Source organism: Prinia subflava, chromosome 17 (assembly GCF_021018805.1).
Source record: "Prinia subflava isolate CZ2003 ecotype Zambia chromosome 17, Cam_Psub_1.2, whole genome shotgun sequence".
NCBI lineage: Eukaryota > Metazoa > Chordata > Aves > Passeriformes > Cisticolidae > Prinia > Prinia subflava.
The window spans coordinates 148,998-174,381 of record NC_086263.1 but is presented as its reverse complement, the minus strand read 5'-3'; the positions used below and the strand labels follow the sequence as shown (position 1 = coordinate 174,381).

At 43.5% G+C, this 25,384-nt stretch overlaps 1 protein-coding gene across 15 annotated transcripts in view; it reads left to right on the top strand.

Annotated features, from left to right (window-relative positions):
- MAPK8IP3 (mitogen-activated protein kinase 8 interacting protein 3) overlaps positions 1-25,384 on the top strand; it is a 75,738-nt gene that overhangs the window by 10,555 nt on the left and 39,799 nt on the right. For 8 of the 15 annotated variants that reach the window (XR_010082567.1, XM_063414738.1, XM_063414735.1 and 5 more), the window contains exons 2-6: positions 13,671-13,791; positions 14,535-14,605; positions 15,295-15,386; positions 17,152-17,175; positions 21,074-21,125. Coding sequence is in view for 13 of the 15 variants with exons in the window: in XM_063414738.1 (XP_063270808.1) it covers positions 13,671-13,791; positions 14,535-14,605; positions 15,295-15,386; positions 17,152-17,175; positions 21,074-21,125 (360 nt within the window). In the remaining 2 variants the exon portion in view is untranslated. Of the gene's footprint in view, positions 1-13,670; positions 13,792-14,534; positions 14,606-15,294; positions 15,387-17,151; positions 17,176-21,073; positions 21,126-23,905; positions 24,035-25,384 lie in introns of those variants that run through there. The other 7 variants (XM_063414742.1, XM_063414733.1, XM_063414741.1 and 4 more) reach the window with 4 other exon arrangements.

The window sequence follows — 25,384 nt, the reverse complement described above, 5'->3', positions numbered from 1 at the left end:
ATTGAAAACAGGAAAATTTACTGATCTGTTAATGGTTGGTATTTTCAAGGCATATGGCCCAAAAGCACATTAGCTTTTTGCCCTCTTTGGGTTTGGGATTCTGTGCTTGAAAAAGGACTGAAAGAGCTTACTGGCAACTCATTTACAAACAGCACATATGGGAGAAGTGTACAATGTGATGTACCACATATTTTGAAGAACTTGAGTATGGAGAAGTACCTTCCCTTCTCCATGATGGAGAGAGATGTCATTTCAGTGTATTTTACCATTTTCTTTCATCAGTCACTGATAGCATTGGAAGAGAACTCAAATACATTTTTTTGTTGAGCTAAATCAGTAATCTCTATTTATTAGCAAACCTAGAGAATTCTACTTTGGAGTGGAGGACAGTGTCTCAGAAGGAACATCACAAAATCATTTAGGTTAGAAAAGATCTTCGAGATTATCAAGTCCAATCTTTGACCCATTGCCACCTTGTCAACCAGACCAGAGCACTGAATCCATGTCCACTTTCTTGAACACCTCCAGGGACAGTGACTCCACCATCTCTGTGGGCTGCCCTGCTGCTCCTGGACTGGAGTTGGGGTGGTGCGATGTCTGTCAGGTTCCTTCCTTCCTAGGGGACTGTGGCTTCAGTAGCAGGCTGTTCCTCCATTCTGAGGCCCTCCCACCAGCCTACTCCCCTTCAGCTGAAGTACCCATGGCTGCTCTACTTCTCACTTGCACATGGTCTTTGATCTTCTGCTCACTTTGTTACAAACTTTTAAACTTGTAAACCAAGGATTTAACACCTCTTAAGGTAGTTTTGTGGTTTAATACATTTTTTCATCACAGCCACTGTTGTATCAGCACTAAATGCAACTGCAGCATCTTCATAAATTTCACTTATTTGAACCACTGCCCACATTTCAGTAGCCCCACCTTTTTGCCACCAGCATTCTCAGAAACACCCACTCTTCCTTAAAAGCTCAGGGCAGAAGCACTTGAAAGGGACTTCCTGAGGTAGCATGTCCCGTCCCTGAGTATTGCAAAAACTCGAGTCACATAATCTGTTTCATAAATATATCAAGCTTGGTTAAACCTCCTGCCTCTACTCCTTCCTTCCTCAAAATTGCAGTGGAATTATTTTTTGGGTTTTAATTCATGGCCTGATTTTCCTGGTTTGTTATAGTGCTATCATTGTATTTTACTATTAGTGAGTTTTTGCCCTATCAAGTATTTATTTCTTGGTTTTTTTTAAAGGGAAACCAATCCTGTCCTGTCTAGTCTCTGCAGGGTCCTGGAGCCAAACTTTGTTCCCTTGTGAAAGAAGGCAGGTTTGCTGGCCTGTGCCATGTGTCACCTGGCCAGCCTAGTCTTGTTTTACAGATTGACTCATATTTTCCTTGAGTGACCCTTAGCCATATCTGGTGCTTGGACTGGTCCTCTCTGAGAGGCAGAAGGAATAACATGATTTTCCAGGGAAAACTTACCTGTGCCTTATAGTGTGCGAATGCTCTCCATGCATGTCCCAGTGTCCCATGGCCTTTTTCAAAGTGTCAGTAATAAGGTTTATGTGAGTGCTTTCACCTTCCTTAGTACAGTCTGGTGTGGCCTGTATGACATGGAGTGGCTGAGACCGCAGCATGTGCACCTCTTCTCTGCCCTCCTCGGCTGCAGTTGCTCCTGGCCCAGAGCATGTCACTGTGAGGCTGATTAGCTGATGGTTCTGTCATCAGCTCCTTCCTCTCCACCATTCTCCTCACAAACAGCTGATGGTTCTCATGTGCATGCCTGTGCACTCGAGTGCTGTTCAGCCCTGTGTTGCTGTGGTCTCCTGCATCATCCAGTTTTTCCCTGTGATAGTTTGTTCTCTTTAGTGCTAATGACACCTCCAGCTCTAGTGTCATCTGCAGGACTTCACAATCACACTTGCTTTCTTGTTGGGCATCCTGGTGGTAGTAAGGTCAAGGCTGTTCTCAAGGCCAGCTACTTTGCCAGAAGCCGATCCCTCCTTTGTGCACCCCTTTCTTCTCCTGCATCTTCTGTCCTAATTAACATTGTCATTAGTTAGTGGGAGATGAGATGCAGCTGTATTGGTGAACACTGTCTGAGGCAGAGCCTGGAGCAGGGTCCAAGATGTAGGAGGGTCCCTCCATCTTATGACTGTGCTGGAAGACCAGGCCTACTTCATGGAGAGCATCAGAAAGGAAAAATAATTCTTTGGAAAAAGGTTCAGGTCCCTTGGAACAGAAATACAGGAGATGGTAATTTTTGCATACATCAACAAAAAAGGCAATTATTTCACAGAAGGCACTCAAAATCCCATCTATGATTATTGAATAGCCAGTAGATAAAAGATGTCATTATGACTTCTTGAAGTTAGCAGCAGGAGCAGAAATCTTTTATCTCCAAGCTCTGCAGATATAAAGGAAATGTTATTTCATCATGCTTCCATGGAGATTGGAATGTTCTTTCAGGAGTGCATTTGTCTTTGAGGATAGAAAAGATTCCAACACAGGGCATAGCTCAGAGCATCTTTCCACTGATGCCAAATTGATTTTTGCCTGTTTTGCTTTTTTATGTTCTCGATGTTCTTTACACATAAATTTGTAGCTCTGTAGCCTATTATTGAAGCTATGTACTGTGTGTCCTTCTGGGCTAATACATTCTAAAAACTAGATTAAAAATACGGTTAAAATGATGTTATATTCTGCTCTCTTTTGTGACGTTTTGGCCATTTTGCTAATAATTGACCATGTTTACAATCAGCTTTATTTGCAGGCAGAGACCTCACCTGAGGAAGGCTGGTAATTATCTTTCCGTATGAAATGCTTGTGTGTGTGTCTCTATATGAGACACACATATAACCCATATGATTCAGGGTTATATACATCTTCATTACTCAATATAAAAAGTTTACTGTAATAATGAATTTCTAATATAAAATTCCTCCAGGACTATACTGGGCTATACTGGGAATAAGGTTTGAACTTCAGGCCAAGTTCTGCAATGGAAACGTGAGAGTTCTTAGTTGCCACAGCTGTGATGACACAAATACACTCAAAATGAGGAAACCACAGTAAGCAGAACAGGGGCCACTGGAGAACACACAGAGTAGAGCAAGAGACATCAGAAAACACTGTTGTGATTTAGATTTAAGGGGGGTCTCTGGGGAAGGTTCCCTGGGAGCCCCCCAGGCTCTAGGGTCGTGGGTGTTCGCTTGCTGGCAGGTAAAAAGACTCTAGATGCTGGCGGGGTGCTGATGAGATGAGGGTTTATTTGGAGTCTTACCTCGGGAAGGCAGCATGGTCACTGAGGGAGAGGGGGAAGGGAAAGAGAGAGAGGGAAGGGGAGAGAGGGGAGAGAGCAGTCTCTGGAGACCGCCAGGGCAAAGGAGAGTGAGCTTTGTCCGTTTGCACCCTTAACACAGAGGTTCAAAGTGGGCGCGGTAAGATTCTTTAGCCAATAGAGTTATAGATACACGATACTGCAGGGAGGTTACAGACTTGAGATAAACCATACACTTTTCCAGGGGTGAGGCAGAGCAAACCATTTCCATAAAATGCAATTCCACAATTCACCCTTTTTTCATTAAAATGTGAGAAGAGAAATATGACATATGACAATTAACAATTTAAAAAATGAAACAGTAATTACACAGTTTTGCAGCATAAGAACAAATACAATTGCAGTAAGGATTATGTTATACTGTGAACAGTTTATCTGACTTTGTAATTGCAGTAAAGGGTTATGTGGGTTTATATTGCAAGACTGAAACAAATTAAATTTGTTAGAGCCTTTTCAGCATGACTGGCCTAATAGTGTCTAGCCTTTTCCAATTGGCTTTTCAGACCACCACAGTCCCCAGTTCTAGGCTGTGGCGCTGACTTCTGTTCCCACTCTAGGGACAGGAAAACATGTGGAGTTCCCTGGGCTCCACACAAGGCTTCAGATTCTCACTCATGGATCTGAGCTAAATTATTCTTTTCCCTTTCTAACTGGTTCAACCAAAGGATCTACACTCTGCATGCAATTGTTTACATTCGTCCATATGTACCCATTGGGGATTTTTTTCGTCCATACTTGCACCAGAAGTGTTGGAAACTTAACAAAAGACCCCCAGTTTTAGGTCATCAAAAGAAAAACAGAAAGAAAAACAACTACAAAAACCGTCAAATACTTTCTCAGACACTTAGGTTATCAGTCACCCTCAGAACCTACTGAGGACAGCATAAACCCAAGAGCATTACTGATTCAGTAGACTAATACTGAATTGCGCTTCACAAGAAAACAATTCAAAAACTGCTTCCCATGGATTTACCCTTGTGACCTGAAAAGGCTTCTGCTTTCTAAAACTGAAAACAGGGGAATCTACAATATGGACACACACAAAACTAGAAAGGCATAATTGTAAAACTACTTCATGGGGATGGGAAGGAAATGGAGAAACAACAGGTTTTGGGTTTTAGGGTTGGAGAAATAGGGGGTTTGGATCACCTTGCTGTTTGGCTAGAACAGCAAGGGACAGGGGCAGAATAACAGGGAAAGGGGATCATAAAGTAGAATTAACAATTATACAAGGCTGTAAAACTGGTATTACAAATTTACCTTAGCTTAGGGTTTTGGTTTCTTAGCATTTACCTTGTGGGACTTGGAAAGCGGAAGGTGGAACTAAGAGCTGGAGGGAGAGGCACGTGGCCATGGCGGCCATGCGGCCACAGCGCACGTGGTGTCAGCCATGCTGTGCCGGACTTAGCAGGACAGGGTTAACTTTCGGGGGTTTGTTAAGGGAAGGGGGGTTAGGGAGAAGGAGCAGCAAGGGGAGGAGGGATAAGGGTGAGGAAGGAGGTTACAGAATTTACAAAACCAAGTTTTGGGAGGTGCTGGGCTTGGGCGCAGCTGAAGACTGCTTTTTCCTTCTCTGATGGCTTCCTCGCTGAACCAGGCGGGCTTGAGTTCTTTTCACTGCTGTCTAGGGCATTGGCTGCTCCGGGTGCCGCGGCGTGCTTGTTCTGCAGGGCTCTTCTCGCTGCCGCTGCCGGGCAGGGTGTGCTCCGCGTGGTTTCTCTGGGTGCCGCGGCTCACACGTGTGCAGCGGCGGGACTGGGGCCACGCCGCGCCAGCACCTCACTGCGCGAGGGCTGCGCCGCACCAGGTCTCGGGCACGTGCTGCGGTGGGGGCCCCGCCATGCTGGGGGTCGCACCGGAGCTTCGCCACGCCGGCACCTTACCGCGCTGGGGCCGCGCTGCGCCGCGGTGGGCCGGGGCCCCAAGGGGCTGGGACCCGGTCCCACGCCGTGCTGGTCGGCAGTGGTGGGACGGTGGCGTGGTGGCTCGCGGGGGGGCCGTCCCGAGCCGCTGCGGCCCGGGACGGCCGCTCCGCTGGAGACGGCACTGAAGCGGTGTTACCGTGGTCCATCTTTGTCTCAGGGTTGTTGGTGGTCTTGCCCCACGTTGGTGCATCATTTGTTGTGATTTAGATTTAAGGGGGGTCCCTGGGGAAGGTTCCCTGGGAGCCCCCCAGGCTCTAGGGTCGTGGGTGTTCGCTTGCTGGCAGGTAAAAAGACTCTAGATGCTGGCGGGGTGCTGATGAGATGAGGGTTTATTTGGAGTCTTACCTCGGGAAGGCAGCATGGTCACTGAGGGAGAGGGGGAAGGGAAAGAGAGAGAGGGAAGGGGAGAGAGGGGAGAGAGCAGTCTCTGGAGACCGCCAGGGCAAAGGAGAGCGAGCTTTGTCCGTTTGCACCCTTAACACAGAGGTTCAAAGTGGGTGCGGTAAGATTCTTTAGCCAATAGAGTTATAGATACACGATACTGCAGGGAGGTTACAGACTTGAGATAAACCATACACTTTCCAGGGGTGAGGCAGAGCAAACCATTTCCATAAAATGCAATTCCACAAAACACAGCTGAAATTTGCTGAGTTTTGTGACAAGTACAGGGTAAGATTTTGAACAAGTATGAAATTTGAGTTGGTAAATCAGTTACTTGTGAGTTTTAACAACTGTGCTCTAGTTGCAGGTTTAAATTGTTGGTACTTCTTGCCAGAACTGCAACTCTGTGTCAGCTTGTGGCCTTCTTGTCAGTGCAGTGTGGTAGGGTGAGAGTTTGGCCTTTTGGGATGTCTTGTAACATTTCAGTGGAGGCAGTGTCTTCTGTTTGTCGTAATTGAGATCCTTTGGAGATGGAGAATATACAGTCTCCTACCAGAATCTACTCTTACCAATGGTGTGTTTTCTCATGGCATCAGGATCAGGGATTCACTCTACGGTACCATGACTGTGATCACTTGGAACAGTCTGCTGGAGGCAAATGCTTTCCAGGAGAAAGGGTGGCATTGCTTGGAGCACCCCCAGACCCATGGGTCTGTCACCTCGAGGCACTGAGGAGCAAGATCAGTGATAATCAGGTGAAATGCAGGGAGCTCTTTTTTACCTGTAAATGACACTGCTCTCAAGGAGCCAAAACATTTCTAAAATTCATGTTAAGTATAGCATGATGGAAATGCAGTTATGTTTTTATCACTGGGGAGCACTAATGACCATGTTTTTCTATTTTCAGAGGGTCCATTTCAGCTCTTGAGACCAGCAAGGGAGAGCAGCTTTTAATATTTTTAAACTCTTTGTTTTCCCAAGGGAAACACTAAATATGTCTGTACTGCCTTTTTGCTGGGAATGTTCTCATGCGATAAAGTCAAGGTAACATTGGTGTAGACAACTCAATTTCTTAATCTTCTATTTCATCTGTGCTATATAAATGCCTATAGGGATAAAAAGTTGAATATAGAGTCACAGAATGGTTTGGATTGGAAAGAACCTTAAAGCCCATCTTGTCCCACTCCCAGCCATGGGCAGGGACATCTTCCACTGTCCCAGGTTGCTCTGGGTCCGATCCAGCCTGGCCTTGGACACTTCCAGGGATGGGGCAGCCACAGCTTCTCTGGGCAACCTGTGCCAGGGCCTCCCCACCCTCACAGGGAATAATTTCTTCCTAATATTCCATTTAACCCTGCCTTCTGGCAATGGGAAGCCATCTGAGTGTGTCTGTGGCCTCCTCTGGACTCACTCCAGCCCCTCTACATCCTTGTGGTGAGAACCCATGAACTGGAGGCAGCACTGCAGGTGCGGTCTCACCTGAGTGAAGACCGGGGAAGAATACCTTCCCTTGCCCTGCTTCCTACACTAAAAGGAAACCACAGCCACCTCGAGTGAGGGGCTTCTTCTCCCAACACAGCTTTCACCCACAGCCCTGCATGCCCACTCAGATCTGGACTGAACCCCAATACTCCCTTCACTGGGCCCCCACTGCACACACTGCCAGCCACCACAAATTAAGGCCACATAATGAGATTTCTGCATCTCTGTGCATCTCTGTGCCTCTTTGTCTCTGATTTCCCACTGATGTGATGATTTCTGATATATGTTACTATTTTTAGTCATTTTCTTCCTTTGCAAGAGACAGGAGAGCAGGAAGCCAAGAAATCCGCAATGTACCACTGCTCTTCAGATGCATAGTAATTTTTTGGCCTTGGGATGATTTTGTGCTAGTTATTTTCCCTCTGAAGAGTAGTGGGTGAGCCATTGTTGTTTGCCATAATCCTGGATTATTACAGATCAGTGATCCTACTTGAAATCCAGGGATAGAGCCTAGCAGAAAAAAAATCCATGTGACATTTATATATATAGCAGTTTCACATTCAAGTTCTCTTAGATGACTGAGGTAATTAATTATTTAATTGTTCATATTCAGAAATTATTATTTAAAATTACACTAGATGTAGAGGCTCTGGGAAAAAAAAGAGAAAAATTAATAAAATATTAATGCTTTGGTCAGCCTTGCTGTTAAGAACTCCTAGGGGCTGGGGGCTGTTTCTGCTTCCAGTGCACCCACTGCTTTGTCATGGTGGAATTCTCATGTCCTTTTTATTTCTCTTTTCTAAATGTCTTTATTGCATCTCCATAAAGCTGGTGTTGGAAGGTTTGAATTCTTGAGGTGAGGGTGTGAGCTGAGCTCTGTGCAGTGAAACCATCAGGGAAAACCAGTGACAGCACCTGGCCCTGAGAACGATAAACCTCAGAAATCAAGGGCAGGCTCAGTCTGGTATGCTTCACCACCACCACTCTTGCCTCTTGGCAGCACTAAAGTAAAAGAATGCAGTCAACAAGTTTGCAATGCAGTGTTAAAACTCAGTAGCCTGGGCATTGGGGTTGTGGCAGAGTGCTTTGTAAAGAGTGTATTGGGTTATTTTAAGATTTATTTAAAATACATCCATGAGGCTATGCTGTTTGGTTGTTCCTTTGTGGTTTTTCAGTTTCCTGCTTGGCTTCAAACTGACAGAGAGCAGGGTTAGAGTGGATATTGGGAAGAAATTGTTCTCTGTGAGGGTGGGGAGGCCCTGGCACAGGGTGCCCAGAGAAGCTATGGCTGCCCCATCCCTGGAGGTGTTCAAGGATAGGTTTGGATGGAGCTTGGAGCAATGTGGGAAGTGTCCCTGCCCATGGCAGGGGCTGGAACAAGACAGTCTTTAAGGTCCCTTCCAACCCAAACCAGTTGTATGATTCTATGCTTCTCGTAAACTAATGAAACAGCAGTATTCAAAGAGCAGTTTATAATGAAAGAGCAGTATTTGTAGTGTCTGCTTTCGGAAATCATTGGAATTGTACTGTTCTGAGGCCAGAATTGTGGATTTGATTTCTGTGAATATTCCCTGCCCTTAGGAAGGCTTGCTGGTTAGCAAGTGTGAGTTAGCATCCACAGAACTTTGGAATATCATCTTGGGGCCTCAAACGTCTGTGCAGCATTTAGGGAGGACTGGCTGGGCACAGACTGAGTTATGAAAGTCCCTGTCGTATGAAAAAAACCACAAAAAGTGGGAGAGTAAATCATAAGGATTCTTTTTCTGTTATAACTGGGTTTGTTACTTTTTGTAAATATTACAGCCAGAAAATGTTCTGGTGGGAAGGAGAATTACAAGTTAGTGTTCCCTCTGCCTGGTTATTTTTAGGAGGTTTAAAGGGTTAGGTTTAAATACTGGTTCCGCTTCAAGGAAAATTCCCACAGCTTCAACAGAGCCAAGATTGTATAGTCCATCTGAAAGAAACTGAAGAAGTGAAATATCAATGGATATTTGTTTACTGAGTTGTATTCACTCAGTAACATGTACTTGCAGTATGACTGCCTCTGAGAGCCTGGTTAATGAAAAAAAAAAACAAACAAACCTAAAAAATTAAAACACTTCTTGCAGTTTGTGTTCTTTGTTTCTCCTGCCCTGTTGCAGATTTCCAGCACCATGGGAAGGCAGAGTTTGATGTAGAGAGCACTGTGTGACTAGGGATTTCCTGTCTGCTGAAGATATATAGCTTTCCCTCTGGCTCTACAGCCCTAGCTTGCTCCACACGGTTGAGGCTATAGAGTTTGCAGAAGCTTTGAGGCAGCTCCAAGGACCTAGTAAGAAAGATGAGGGAGGCTTAGTGTGTTGAGATTCCAGAATAGGACTTAGTACCACACAGGTCAAGAGCAACTAAGCAAAAAGACAAAGGAGTGCCGCAACTTTTAAAGTGGGATGGTACAAGGGGAGAGTACAGTACAACTACCAATCAAAAAGCTTCTGGGGAGGAGCAGCAGAATGAATGGCATCAATGGCATCCAACGGGTATACACGAGGAGCGGGCACAATGCATGGGGACCAATGGGCTTTTGACCTGCGTAGAAAGTTCTGGAACTGTGGGCAGGGGTTTAGGGAGATGGACATGGGGTGGGAGGAGAGAAACGTTAACTTTGGGGTAACTGACATATGAAGCAAACCATCATCTCAGTGAGAGAAAGGAATAAACCATTTGGGAGAAGAGCTCACTGCAATAGGGATACACTTGGTAGATTGAGTTTGGGCAGAAGAGATCCTGGAGCCAGTGTGGCTGCTCATCTGAGCCATCTACAGCCATATGCCTTGGGCTGTGAGCTACATCTTGAGGCCTGTGGTCTGGCATCATGCTGGAAATGAAGTGCTGCCTCTGCTGTCTGTCTCTGGAAGCTCTCGCTCAGAAGAGTAACTGATATGAACATCAACTGCCTGTTTCCTCCAAACTTCTGGTGCAGCTTTGTTGTACTTGTGGGTGTGCTTGCATCTCTGACTAAAGTTGGTTAAATCTCTGCTGCTTCTGGTGGCCAGTGATGTGTTTCCCTGGATGCTGTGTGGAATGTCTGTTATGGATTACTGGGAAAAAATAAAGCCTGCCTGGATACCTTTGTGAGAGTTCACTGGTGCCATGAACGATGAGCAGTAGTGACATCTGGATATTAGGAACATCTTCCTTGGGCAAAGCCCAGGCAGGAATCCTCTCGTTATTCTTCTGTGTTGGCTGCTCACTTCACTCTGGATTTGTGACTTTTCCTGCTATCAGAGCTGCTGGTGTGCGTGAAGAAGCTCAGGTGAAATGAATTCTAATGTCAGAGCAGGTACAAGGTACTACAGAGCTAGGAACTGGGTCAAATGCCATCGTTTGATCTCCTCAGAATCAGGATGGGGCATCCTGCAGTGCTTTTATCCAAAATGCTGTTCTGCCCTACAAACACTTAGGGCAATATTAATTTTTAGTATCATTGTCTCCATGTCTTCTTCTTTTCCAGGTGCTTAATTGATTTCTAGTTTTATGTTTCTTTGATTGCTTTTGGGTTGCAAAGTAGACAGGTATAAGGAAAAAGATTGATATTTGTAGAAGAGTTAATCTTTCAGTCAGTTTCCTCTGAATTAAACCAAGACAGCAGTAGCAGATCTAGGAATCCAGTTAAAGGTGACCTACCTTACTGGAATAAAAGGGATTGTACCTTGTTTTCCTTTTTAATTTACTGTTGAGAAACCTGTGAATTATTTCCTTTACATGCATTCATTTTTATTGCTTCTAAATCCCTCATTTCTGCCAGGGGGATTGGGGGCTGCGTGTTTCTGGATGGAGAAATGGGAGCAGGAAAGTGGTGAAAGGTGAGACACTGGGATCTGATGGGGATTCAGCCCTTGGCTGTAATTAAAAGGGTTAATCAATAAAGCTTTAGCACAGACTGCTTCCAGCAAAATCCCATGAGGAGATGGAGATTATATCAGGAACAGACTCTTTTTTGGAATAGTTTCCATTAGCCTCCAGATGGAGCAAGTGAAACTGCTTCTTCTCAGCTCTGTTGCTCATTGCCAGTGTCTGTCAGGACTTCTTTTCCTTTTTTACTCATTCTGAAATTATATTCTTGTTCTGAAAAAGGTTTCAAAATAAATCCACAAATTTACAAAGCAGGTTGTTTTTATAAAGTTCTCAGAATCCATAAAACAGTCTACTGGGTGAGTGACTAAGAGATTTCAATGTTTAAGTGACATCTCAGGAAGAAACACATACTTAAAAATCTAAACCCTTGAACAGTCTTAAAATAAAATTAATAAGTAAATGTTTAGCCTCTGAGATGACTTCTTTATAGCAGAAGGTAGGTGCTGGCACTGCTGCTGTTTCTAGAAAATTCTGTGCAAAACAACTATAAGTGGAAAAAACCGCAAACCTTTATTTCAGTAAATTTGGGCAGGAAGAGGAATGAAGTTGAAAGCCCAGTTAGAGGTTAAAGGCACTGCATAACACTGAGTGCAGGGAAGCAAGAAATGACTAAAGTGTGTTTGATTGTTTCTATAAATATAGGTCCATAGGAATGCAAACTGAGTCTCTCCCAGTAATTTACTGAGCAGTTTTAAAAGTTTGCAAGAATAAATAATGTGGCTTTCAGTCATCTGTAGGGAGGATCCGATTAATAATGATGGCTCCAGTGTCCCTGCTAATAATTCCAGTAAAAGCAGTAGGGAATGTGCATGGGGTTTACCCTGAGATTGGTTCATCAGCAAAATAATCTTGCTGAGCATTTAAATGTGTTAGTTTCCCTGGGAGTCTTGGCCAAGAAAGATTCTTCCCTGTGTCTGTCTCTTTTGGAGTAAAACAAAGCTTTAATTTGTTAAATTGAAATTCTCATGTCCCTGAACACTGACGATTGTGGAGAGAATGCTTCCCCCATGTAGAGGGAGAGGGATTTTGTTCTCCGTTGTCCATGCTTTTAGACAGAGGTTTCTCCAGCCAATGCGCATATGCTGGTGAATCTGATGGGTCTGGACCTAAAAAGGATTTGGCAAACAGATGGAGAGAGAGAGAGAGGCAGAGTTAGGAGCTCTTCACAGACCCCTGTTACTTCCTATGGGCTCCTCTTGGCCTGTAAACATTTTAAGGGTGGGTTAAAGCCTGCTTGGCTTAATTTCATTCTCACTCTCATCCTCAGCAGTTCTAGATCCAGGGATGCTCCCAACCCTAGCTGTGCTCATGCAGCTCAGCTTGTTGGGTTGGTGTTCTAGTTACTGGACAGGTTGGTGCAAATAATGCTGTACTTCTGGCTTCCTGGGATGGAACTATCCAGGAGTAATGTAATGAATTTTTGGGTTTGTAAGCCAGGCCAGGATGTGTACTGCAGCTGGTGGGATATCTTTGCAGTACTGTCCCTTGTAAGCCTAGTGGTAACATTTAGGCTTGATTTGCTGGGGAAAGGCATGTATTCTCTGAGCCTTATGGACTTTCCCACCAGTTTGTGTCAGGGGTGGTACTAGAAGTAGCTGTTTCTAAATCTAGACGTGTGGGTTATGGGTCATTATTGTATTAGTGTATTGTGCAGAAAACCTCTGATGACCATGTATTACACAAGAACCAGGCTGGTCCAGCTATATGCAGAGATGTGGAGATATAGTCACTTCCCAGGGATCCTGCTTAGTTTAAATATTTTGTACTTTATTGTATGATATGATTTAATGGTATTATATGATACTGTATGATATTTCACTATATGGAGCCCCTGTGGCTCCAGTTCCTACCATGAGTTGTGTGATATCCCACAGTGGAGCTGAACAGAATGTTCCACATGTTTTACTCTGCTCTTGTGTGCTGGTGTCCACGGCAGGGAGTGACTAAAGCTCTCAGGCAAGAAGTGACAGTTTACAGAAAGAACATCCTGAAATCAGGTATTGTCCTGTGTTTTCATTGTGAAATGAGTGTACCTGTAAAACCTTTCCTTTGGTCCAGTGTCCTATGCAGGAGTCACACTGCTGTGTGCAGCTGCCTCTGTGTTGGTGATAATGGGAATGAGCAGCATCAGAATTGGGGCTTAGTTTTCCAAAAGAATTGCATATTTCTGCAAGGCTTGCCCCCCCAGAGGAATTTTGGGTGGAGCTCTCTACATCTACATCATTAGATGAGTTAGTTTGAAGGTTTCTGACATAGGTATTTTTGAATACATGATTGTGGAAATAAAATTTTCCTTCTGTGACATCAAATTAACAGGAATCAGAATTCAGCCTGGCACAAAGAAGAGCATCATTGCTGAAGATGGTGGAGTTATGCTGGTTTACAGAACTCATGTTGGACCATAGTTTTTATGTGTATTATGCATTAAAGATAACAATAAATTTATCATATAAAATAGACTCTTCAGCTTGATTAAAATGCTGTTGTGCTACTTACGGTACTTAAAAATTCTTATTTCTGATTTTGTAGTTTATATTCCCTCAGTTTATATTCTCTCAAATTTCTGTTTTTGTGAGGAGAGGAAGGTTCATGGTAGGGCAAACTCACTTTATGTGTAATCCTCATCTGTGCCTCCTTCTCCGCTTCTTCCCTATGCAGAAGTTCATAGAGTTTGAAGATGCACTGGAACAGGAGAAGAAAGAACTACAAATCCAAGTGGAACACCTTGAATTTCAGACTCGACAGCTGGAGCTAAAGACCAAAAACTATGTTGACCAGAGTAAGCAAAACTGTGCACCAGGCACCATTATACACATGCCTTCCACACACATACAGTGCTACTTTAAAAATAATCTTCATACTTTTTCTTTTAATGTAATTTGTGCAAAGCCCAAAATATGTGGTTGTCCTTTTCTTTGATGTAAGATTCTGAGCTTTCCAAAGGGTGGGATGTACTCACACTAATTCAGTAGAGCTACATTTCTTCTCTTTTGTGGTCAGTCTCTCCAGATGCAAGGTGCAGGATTTGGGCCTTTGGAACCTGGTTTCCAGTTTCTCTTTGTAGAATCGTCTGTTCTGATAAAAATCATGACATTAATTAGTTAGTTAGTTGGTTAGTTAGTTAGTTAGTGTCTGTTTTTACAAATACTTCTTTAATATGTGCAGCTATTGAAGTTCCGCTTTTGTTTGTGTTCTGTCCAGTACTCCTGCTCCTCTAGTAGCCAGAAGAGCCAGTCCCAGAGGACAACTTAAATTGTTGCCAAACTAAGATGCTTACAGGGCAGCAGGCTACTGCTGAAAAACTGGTTATATTGCATTTGTGGTGCAAAATCGCTGGTATTAGGAACACGCAGGTACCCATGAGCTAAGTTTGTAACAAAGACCAAATCCCACTGTTCTGTTTCTGTTTGTTTTATTCAGTAGGTGTAAATTAATTTGTTAAAAAATAGGCTTTGTTTCTTAAATGCTTTATTTTGAGAGCCAGGTGTATGTTAGCTGATAGCTGGGATCTTCTCTTGGCAGTTTCTCGACTGGAAGAACGTGAATCGGAAATGAAGAAGGAGTATAATGCTCTGCATCAGCGTCACACAGAGGTAGTATATCATCTTTCTAAATAAATAAGCTCATTTTCTATATCTACATGATTATATCACGTCAAAGAACTTGGCTTTACAATCCTAGTGATGACTAGAGCTTCTGAACTTTGTAAAGAGGATGGAGACAGGCTGTGTTCACTGGTGCCGAGGACACAGAAAGCTCACTCTGAACAAAGTAGTAAAAACTACTTTACTGCAAGGACAGTGAGCCCTGGCGCAGGTTGTTCAGAGGTGTGTTGGAGTCTCTTTCCTTGGAGATACTCATAAGCCACCTGGATGTGGTCCTGTGACAGCCTGCTCTGTGTGGCCCTATTTCAGCAGGGGGCGGACTGATGTACCTTAGGACATTCCTTCCAATCTCAGCTAGTCTGTGATGCTGCGCACAGTGCCCCACTACCTCATCTCCCATTGCCAGTGAGCCTCCAGGCTTATGTTGTTTTGGGATATGCTCTTTCAAGGCTCTTTGGTTATTTGCCAAAGTAATTTCTGACACTATTTGCTGACAAATTTTTCGTCAGATTAGACCATTCACTTACATCATCAGCGTAGAAGGCCACAGTAAAGACGAGGAAGTCTGCAAAAATCCCCAGGGGATTGGAGATGGATGCCAGAGAAAATTAAACAAAAGCAGAAAACGAGACTTCCCTTCTCATCTGTTTGCCTCATGGATTTTTCTCTCCTCACAGATGATCCAGACCTATGTGGAACACATTGAGCGATCTAAGATGCAGCAAGCTGGGGGAAATAACCAAACTGAGGGCAGCGTACCTGGGAGAAGGTAGGGCCATGACCTCTCCATGTAACACGTGTCAGCTGGGAACTTACACAGTGAATGTGCGTGTTTGAGAGAGAAAACAGAGCGGGAACTTTTCCTGGGGACACAGATTGTAGCTGAAGCTGTCTTTTAATGGTTTCTGGGTGAGTTGTGGGTACTTGATTGTGAGGAGCTTTGTATATTGTTTTACAAAGGTGAGGCTTTATCATGCTGCTCTTAATGAGACCTCTGGAAAGCATGTTTATATTACTAGGTAGTGTGTAAAAGTTTTGGCTATAGAATGGATGGAGGTGTCAGTGAAAGTGTTTGTGTGTGTACATGTCTTTGTATGTGGGATAGGTAGCAAAACTGTAGCAATTAAATGCAGTAGCTGTTACAGGATTTTTTTCACCTGCTGTTCTTTCAAAGGAAGCTTTCTGTCAGTCACCAAAAATCCTACCTATGTCCAAGGAATGGACATTCCTCCCTTCCTGCAGTGTTTGGGTTCTGACTAGAAATAGATTGTCTGAAATATAGGAGTCAGTTGAGAATAACAGAAAAAAGCTAAATGTCAGCTTTCTTAAGCAGAAGAGACAGGCATGAGAGGTGTAGAAAGCTTTAGAGGACATGGTGTAAGAAGAACCACTAGTTTGTAGGTGCTCATCTGTTCATAAAATCTCCCTTATCAGACTGTTTTTCTTCCTTCTCTTCTATCCCTCACAATCTGGAAATCCAGAGCAGGCTCCCAGAACATGATCTGATCCTAGTGTTAGAGATGGAATGGGATAAGTATGTTAGGTTTATTTCTCTCCCAACTTACACTTCCTGAAGTAAGAACATATCTGTGGAAGTGCTTACACAGTAAAATCTAAAAGTACCATAGGCAAAAGCAAACCTAGGGCATCTGTCTTTTAAAGGGTGAGTCCTGTGTGAGTCATAGAATCACAGAATATCCTGAGTTGAAAGGGAGCCATAAGGATCATTGAAGTCCAACATCTGAGTTGGACTGCATAGTAGAAACGGTTTTTAATTTCTTTCTTTCTTAAAAGCTTTTCCTTCCCTGACTCTCAAATTAACTGCTATTAATTATGACTTTATTCCATAAAAGAGCTGTCCAGTGAAAAGTGTTGCTGGTTGTATCTACAAGACTGCCAGTCTCAGTGGTGAAGGGCAAAATTTTCATCAATAATTGCCTTTTCATGTCAGAGAAGTTAGCCTTTTACCCTTTAAGTGTGGCATATTGCTAGTATCCTTGGAGAAAAAGACTGTATGTGTGTAAAAAAGCCCATGATGGGACTGTGATCCAAGTCCCTAGGAGCTACCAGTGGGAAATGGGAGTTTTTCCTTAATTTCCAGTTTTGCACTGTTTGCGTGTGTGTGTGTATAGCTCTCTGTTGTTCTTGTACACAAACACCTGGGACAGGTGTGTTTTGATGTCACTGCACAGCTGGACGGAGGAAATCCAGTGTTTGTGGATCTTAGTGCACTGGGTTGGGGGACAGGCATAATTTCTCACGATCTGTGAAACAAATTTGGATTTATTTAAAAAAATACGAGACTAGGGAGAAGTTTGTGCAGCAACTTTTGTGGGGGTGGTGTATCCAGGATGGCCATCCAGGAGATGTAATGACTTTGTACCCATGTCCACATAGCGTGGGTGGCACTACATGTGTATCTTGTGTCTTTGGTAGGTTGCATGTTTGCATGACATTTGCTCTCTAATAGCTGTTCTTTTTGTCTTGCTTTTTGTGGGATTGCTGCTGTTTGGCTGTTATGTTTGTCACTGCAGTCATCGCCAGTCCTGGAGGAAAAGGTAAATCCTATTGCTGCATCTGAACTTCATTAATCAAAATGCTGGAGGTTGCTGTTGAGAGGTGACAGTGTGATGCTGGGAATGTATTGTACTGGCATATTTGCTCTCTGTGTTTACTGCCACCTGTGCTGGACTTGCTCTTTCACGGGTGCAGAGGGAGCCATGGAGCTGGCATAACACAGCGGGGAGAAGCTTGTGCATGCAAATGCAGAACACACACAAGTTTGGTCCCAAAACAGGGTCAGATGTCTGGGATACGATGTTTACACTTCACATCCCCCAATGTTTTAAAAAGTCATAGAATCATAGACCTGTAGAATCATAGAATATCCTGAGTTGGAAGGGGACCATAAGTAAGGATTATCAAGTCCAGCTCCTGCACCTGCACAAACACCCAAACAATCCTATCCTGTGTCTGAGAGGGTTGTCCAAATGCTCCTGGAACTCTGGCAGCCTTGCAGCCATGACCATTCCCTGGGGAGCCTGTTCAGTGCCCACTACCCTCTGGGGGAAGAACCTTTTCCTGCAGTCCAGCCTAAAACTCCGCTGACACAGCTTCATGCAATTCCTTCAGGTTCCAAAAAATTTCTTCTTACTTTACTCTAGAGAACAAGCTGTGCCTGATTTCTGAGTGGAGCAGAACAAGTGTCATTAGGTTTCCAAAGGCACTTTTGGCTGATGATTGGGCAGGGAGTGCTGTGCCCAGAGCCTCCAAGGAGACTACTTCTCCCCTTTAAATGCTGGTAAACAAACTGTAGTTTTGTATGTTTTGTAAACTTTAGGATGTTGCTTGTAGAACATCCTAATCCCAGGTTTTGGCTACTGTAAACCTTTACTGGAGAGTGTGCTGTTCACCCTGTAATTCAAGGTGGAACTAAGAAGTGTTAAGACTCACCCTGGCTGAGTCCTGGAAAGGCTTGAGTATATGAGTGCAAGTGCAGCACTCAAAATTTAGACCAGCACTGAGGATATTTTAAATTTATTTGTATTTAAATTTGGTAGCCAACTACAGGACTGCAAAACTGGAGTTAGCTCTTCTGGGGTGTTCCTCTTTCCTATGCGGTTTTGAAGAGGCTTGAAGGTGTTTCCAAAGAAACTCAGCAAGGAAATTTCCTAACAGTCTGTGCAAAAATTCTTTCCTGAGGATTCTGATGCTACAGAGACCCTGTACCTCTGTCTCTTTAACAGGGACTGTGAAATTCAGACGTTTCCTCTCCACTTGGTGGCTCCTGTATTTCTTCGTGTGTTAAGTGTATATGTGTTTATATATCAACAAAGAAGGGAAAGTATAACTTAATGTCTTTCAGCATAGTTTTAGGGCAGGTTTTATGTCTCAGTGTTGTCAGTGGGTTAAGTCATTCCAGCATAGTCACTAAGATACTCTGTCTGCACCACTGGTTTGACAAGGACTGTTCTACAGGTACAGCAAACTTTCTCCTGCTCCATACACCTGTGAAAGCAAGATTCTCTTAAAACTATCATTCAGTCCTGAAGAAAAGGAAATATACAGAACTGATGGTTAAAGTATCTCAAAAAATGGCCTAATTTGGTTTCTCCATAAAAAGAGATTTTTTTGAAGTAGACTCTTAGGGAACCATGGGTTATTTCTTTAACTGTAAAACTAGGAATTTTTTGACATAAAGTGGCTGTGATTTCTAGTTTTGAATCCCTTCATAATCTCTTACACATAATTGATTCTACTTTCTGTGGTGCTTGTATGAATGCCAGGGTGAAGATTTCCTAGGAGTGGAAACATTTGCTTAGTATGTTATTTAGAAACTTTTGTAGAAACTTGAAACACAGCTGTTAGAAACTTTCAGGGTCTTGGAATGAAATCAGTGGGATAAAGAGAGGTACCTACAGCAGACAAGCAGAGCTAATTGTCCTTCGGCATCATGACCTAGTAGGAGCAGGTGTAAGTGGCAGGTTACAGTCATAAATTGGGATTTAGACAAACAGCAGTGAAGTGTTTTCACTAAACCTTCAGTGATTATTTAAGTCACAAGCAGCAAGATACCTTTGAAAGTGGAAAGGAAAAGATGTAAGAAAACTGAGAATTCCTGTCACGTAGGACTCTGGATTTGAATCTGTGGAGAATGATAGAATCATTAAAGTTGGAAAAGACCTCCAAGATCATCAAGTCTGACCTTCAACTGTATACCCTCATGCCCACTAAATCATATTGCAAAGTACCACATCCACACACCTTCTGAATGCTTCCAAGGACTGTAACTCCACCACTGCCCTGGGCAACATGTTTCCATGCCTAGTGAAGGAATGTTCTGCAATATCCAACCTGAATCTACCCTGGTGCAACTTGAGGACACTTCCTCTTGTCCTATTGCTTGTTACCTGTGAGAAGGTTAATTATGTTTTATGATCTGTGTTCCTCAAAATCCAGTTACATGCCTCCTTTCTAAGCAGGTTTGTGTATGAAGCTTCTGTGTACGGGTCTAGTATCTTCAGGAGAGGATTTTAGTGCAGATTCCTAGGAAAAGTGCATCCCAAGCAGGCCACACTGGAAACTCCTTTCTGCCCCATCTTGCCTGTCTAAGACAGGCCACGGAAGGCCTTTTTGCCTGTTTTAGGTAGGCACTGATGTAGCAATGCAGCATGCTGTGGTAGCCGGGAAATTCTGGGAGTGAGAAGGTTGGACATTGTGGTTTTTCTCAGGAAACATTGTCTGCTCTGCTGGACACTCCATCTCTGTCCTTCCTAAAAGAGCTGGCTGGTGTACTGTCCCCAGTGTTAGTGTGTTTGCTCTGTCCCAGGGGCTCTGTAGCAGTTCACCGTGGTTACTGGTAAGGTGGCTGCGCTTGTTTCCCAGTCTGGACATGACACCCAATGCTGATGATCATTACAGAAAGGCACATGGAGATCTGCTGTTACTAACAGGATGCTACAGAAGGGCAGGTTTCATCACACCCCCACGATTAAGCAGAAACCCAGTTCAGGATTGGGAGAAGTACAATTGAGTCTGCGTGTAGGTGCATCACACAGAGAATCCATTTAGTTCAGCTCTGCAGGGACTGGAGTCTAATAGACATACCCTGAACCATTTGCTGGGTTCAGCAAGCTGCTACCACAGCCTTTCCACCTCCACTGCTTGCTCCAGATTTTCTCCCACTGAAGCTTGTCTCAAAATCTATGCCAGCTTTTATGTTCAGAATCAAACCTGCAGTTAATGGGTCACTTGCAGTTGCCAGAAAGAGGAGGATGAACAGAACACACTTAAAGACACCTAGCAATATGCATGATGCATTAATTTATAACTTTGTTTAGTTTCTGAATTGTGAGTGCATTGTAATATGGGTATGGAGGGAGATCAAAGAGTACAAATACTCTTTCTTGCTTAAAATTGGAAATGATCCAACCCCCCTGGTTCCTGTTGTTGAAGCTCACCAGATTTGGGATGGAATGTCTTAAGTTTCATGTAGATGGCACTTATTCATCACCCTGTGATGTCATCCCTGGAGGCTATTATTTTTTTGCTGTGAGAGTTTCTTGCCATTATTTTCCTCCAGTACCTTTGTTTCTTAGAAGAAGCACTGACTTAAATTGGCTGGTGGTTCCTTGCACTTTTCCTGTTTCTCCAAATTTCGCATAGTGATTGAGCAGTCAGTTGAATACCTGTTATGGCCACTGACCCCATTCCTCTTAGAGTTTCTCCAAAAGGAGTTATTACTCTAGCAGTAACACCATGGGACTGAGCAGCCAGCACCAAGGAAGTGTGGGAGTTGGGAGTTCAGACAGCTGCCACATGAGGGTAACGTGTAACATGTTGGAGTCCAATTTCTAGTAACTAGTATTTCACATACACTAGTGTGCTGTTTGTTTTCTATCAGAATCTTGTACACGGTTAACACGCTTTCCTCTCTCTCCCTGTTTGTCTCTTTAGCAGGAAGGAACGTCCCAACTCCCTGAATGTCTTCCCCCTCGCTGATGGCATGGTACGTGGGCAGATAGGGGCCAAGATCATCCCAACATTGGACCACTGGCACCTGAGTGACCTCGGCCAGCTGCAGTCCAACTCCAGCTACAAGGTTTTCTAGACCATCACAGAGCAAGGGTTTCCCACTCTCTTGCTGTCGATAACATCTCACATTTTCATTAAGCTAGAGACAATCTGTGTCCATAACCCTTTGCAGCCTCTCCCTGTGTGTTTGCTCCTTTAGTAGCTATGCTGGAGGTGGGAGGATATACTTCTGCAGATCTGGCATATGGTGCAGGAAGGATTTGACACAGCTCCTCATGCTGCTTGTCTCAGGGATAATCTTCTTTACTTGTCTGGCCCCAAGTTGAGAGGGATGTATGTGAAAGCAGTTAGGGATTAAGTGAAGAGAAATCCTTCACTTCTTAGTAGCTTATTTGGGAAAGGACATGGTGGAACCTGTCCCCTCTCTCCACTTTTATAAGATCAGTAGTTCTGCAACTCAGGTGGGGCCAGGCATTGGGTTGCACTTGCCCTTAAATGTTTGCCATTTTTGACTGATTTCCTTGCCTTTCTAAAACGGGCTCTGTCTTATTCTATCTGAATGCCCAAGTCTTGCACTGTGCTTAAAGGTCTTACATTCCTCCTATGCCTAGTCACTGCTCTAGACTTGCACTGTCTACTTTCAGTATATCTGTCACCGTTACTGCTCTGCCTTCTGCATCAGGTCTTCTGAACTCCTCACAGCCTTGCAGCTTCCCTGGAGCAGCTCATGGCTGACACATCTTGTGCTCTGCTCTGCCATTCAGGGGTCTCCGCTCCACTGTTGGGAGATTGGTCTGAGCCCCAAGGCCCAAGTGGTGTGCTCTGAGCTGATAGTTCATGGCAGCTGTTTACAGATTAGGCTATGCATGGTGACCTGCATTTCCCGTTAGCTGTATGTGTTGACTTTGCAAAGTCTTTTTGCTCAGGATCCCACCAAATTCTTCTCTTGAAATAATTTTCCACAAATGCTTGTGATAGGTCTGAGTGTCACTGGTTTCTCTGCTGAGCACAGCTCAGTGTGTCCTCTGGTATCTCACAGAGCTTCTACTCTACTTCAAAAGTGTCTGATTAAATTTACCTTCACTCTGCTTGGAATTTGTAGAGCATCGGCTGTTTTATGTGTTGCATGTAAGGACTGGTCTCCTTTGGAAAAACTGTGAATCACTGATCCTGTAAACTACATGGAGGCAGTAAAAGCAAAGAGGAGATAAAAAAAAGGAAATCCCCAGCTTGTTGTACCCATTCTGCATGTCTCTAGGTTCCATGAATGGGCTTTCATTTGAGGGATGCTACAGCAGTGGCCTTCTTGATAGACATATTTGCATAGACAAATTCACAATTTACTCAGAAAACAAAGCAGAAAGTTAATTTTTTAACACTGTGTCTGTAAAGCAGCCAGGCCTAGCACAGCACAAATGTCAGCATTTTGTCCGCTCTGCCATTTGGAATTTGGAAATCCAAAATATCTTTGCCTAGGATGGAGGGTTGGAATCCAGTCCTTATTGTAGTGTTAGAGGCACAGAATTTTGGGAAATGTAGCAACTTGCAGAATGCCATTCAGATCCTACAGTTGTTTGTGGAAAGCTCTGGGATTACAGAATAGCAGTGCCACAGTACAATAACATAATAATGGATGATGGAAATGAGAACAGAGTGTGAATGTGTTTCTTCATACTAGTGCTGTGCCAGCACAACCAAAACATATGGAGCCCAGCCCAGTTATTCCTCAGGCTCTCCAGGCAGTGCAACACAGTGCTTGCTGTGAACAGACATTTCAGCGATGACACTGGGCAATGGGAGTTAGTTTTTAGAGAAGAGCTGGGTAGACATTGTGGTTAGATCCATCTTCCACAGCCTTGCTAAGGTCTAATTCTTTAGGCGGTCCCACTGGGGATTTGCAAAAGAAGTAACCCAGCATCTGCATTGCAAGGGAATGCAGCAGCAACCCAAATAAATAGGAAGCTTTGGTGTCTAAGTTCACGTAATAGACTGCTTTGGGCAGGGAAGACACTCTGCACAGGATTTGGAACTAGGTGGTGCTTAAGATCCTTTCCAACCCAAACCATTCTGTGATTACTGACTGGATCTCTTAGTTATTTTGGTGGTGCTGGTGGTATCAGGTCAAAAAAATCTGGTTCCGAGAAAGCTTTGTGCAGAACTAGCAGTGTGCTGCTTTAAATGTATTTTGCTGGGATTCATGTTGGTGCTCGTTACAGAGAGTGGATTGCTGGGATGAAGGAGGGTAGATGGTACAGTGGACCGAAGTAGCTTGTGCTATGGAAGACTTGCATGTGTAGTTTGTTATGGAGAATATCCTGAGTATGGAGCAAATTAATGAATAATTAAAGGATGTGATTGACTGACTTGCTAGTTTGGAATGGAGATTTTCCTCCTACAAGCTTCTTGCACACTCCGTGACTGAAATGCTATCTCTTAAATCCTCTGCATGACTGATTTCTCAGAGGTGTTGCTCATGTCTCCCTTGCCTCTTCTTCAGAGCTCTGACATTTTGCTGACATCACTCACACATGACTCACCTTCCAAGTATGTACCTGACTATTCTCACTAGTTTTCCTTCTTCATGGGGCCATGCTGGACTTACATTTTAAGTGTCCTTGTTTACTTTTTTATTACTATTTTCTATTTTTGTTGCTGTCATTATTTTATTTTTGCATTCAGTTGTACATTTATTTTATACAGTGTTTTGGAGATGAAAGTCCTTAACATTTTTGTTTTTATGTACTATGCTTTCAGTGTTATAACCATACAATTGTGGCTTCTCATGGTGACATATGACTGCTATGAATGTTGGGCCTTTACAATGCATTTTGGAGGTCACTACTACACAGTTGATGTTTAGGAGGTTGACAGGTATGGCTGTAGGTAAGTGGTGGCTGTGGAGATTATTCTTTGGGTGAGCTATGGGTTTTGGAGAATGCCTCCTGTGCTGGAGAGAAGAGCTGTACTCTTAGTGCAATATTTAACATTAACAGAGCACTCAGACAATAGAAGGAAGATACTAGATTTTGGGCTGTGAAGAGGAGCACGTTGATAGTATATACATTTGGGAGGAATTTCTCCAATGCAGGCTGGAAGGTTGGTAAAGTATATTTTGTAGGTAAATACCAAACTCACATCTATAACCAAAGAGTAGTGAAAGACCTGGGTAATTACTTATTCATGTGTTCAGGGTAAGGGGCAGATTATGTCAGTAAACAGGAAGTTACAGGATATTGCTGATACAAATATCACCCTATAGACACTGATGGTCCAGGGCTTTTGAATGACAGCTGGTTCATAAGAACAAGGAATGACAAGTGGAGTGGACCCACCTGGGTGTCCGCTGATGCTCCTGAATTTTGGTTATTCTCATAGACTTAGAGTGGGTCCAAGAACATCCCTGAATTCTTTCATCCAACAACAGTTTTGTTTGAGGGAAGAGAAGAGGTTTTATGGTAGTACTTTACACTTGATAATCTTTGTCGTTTGTACATCTGAAAGCACAGAAGACAAACTGCAGTTGAAGTAGTCCAAAGGTTACTGTAGCCTATTTATTATCAAAACTCCCATTTGATTTTCTTTTCTTTACGTACTAGGAAAGTAGCTCCTAAACCAGGAATACGAAGTAGAGGTGGGAAGTGTGGTTTTCACATGTAGCAGCCTAAGTGCAAAGTTCTCATCTCAGTCTTGAGCTAAAACAAGCATATGTGCAGGGAGATAGTTTGGATATTCATGTGGGAATGTGGATGTTGTTCGGACCGACAATATGGAAAATACACAAAATGTGGATTGCATTTAATGGTAGTGGTGTTTTAAAAAAAATTAAGTTCCAGTATAAATGCGCAGATGCAGTGTAAGTCCTTTGACTTCCACATGCAATGTGCAGCAGGGCATTCTAAAGTAAGCATACAGAGGCCAGTCTAATTAAAGGAAGATCTTAATAAAATTCCAGATTAACAAAAATAAGGCTGCAAAGGGTTAAGTCACCATTTTTTTTCAGTCTTCTCACTCATCTCATATTGGATTTTTTTTGTCATGTTGCAAAGCTGTTATTAGAACAAGAGAACGAGACTTCCAGATGAGCAAAATGAAACCCTGTCACCGCTCCAAGGCTGGGGGGCTCAGAACAGCCTCTGGACAGAATCAAGATTTCTCTAGTACTTGCACAAGAGATCAGAGGCCAGTGGTGAAGACGAAAGCTGGGTCTGGATGTGCAGATGCTGAATGCCACCA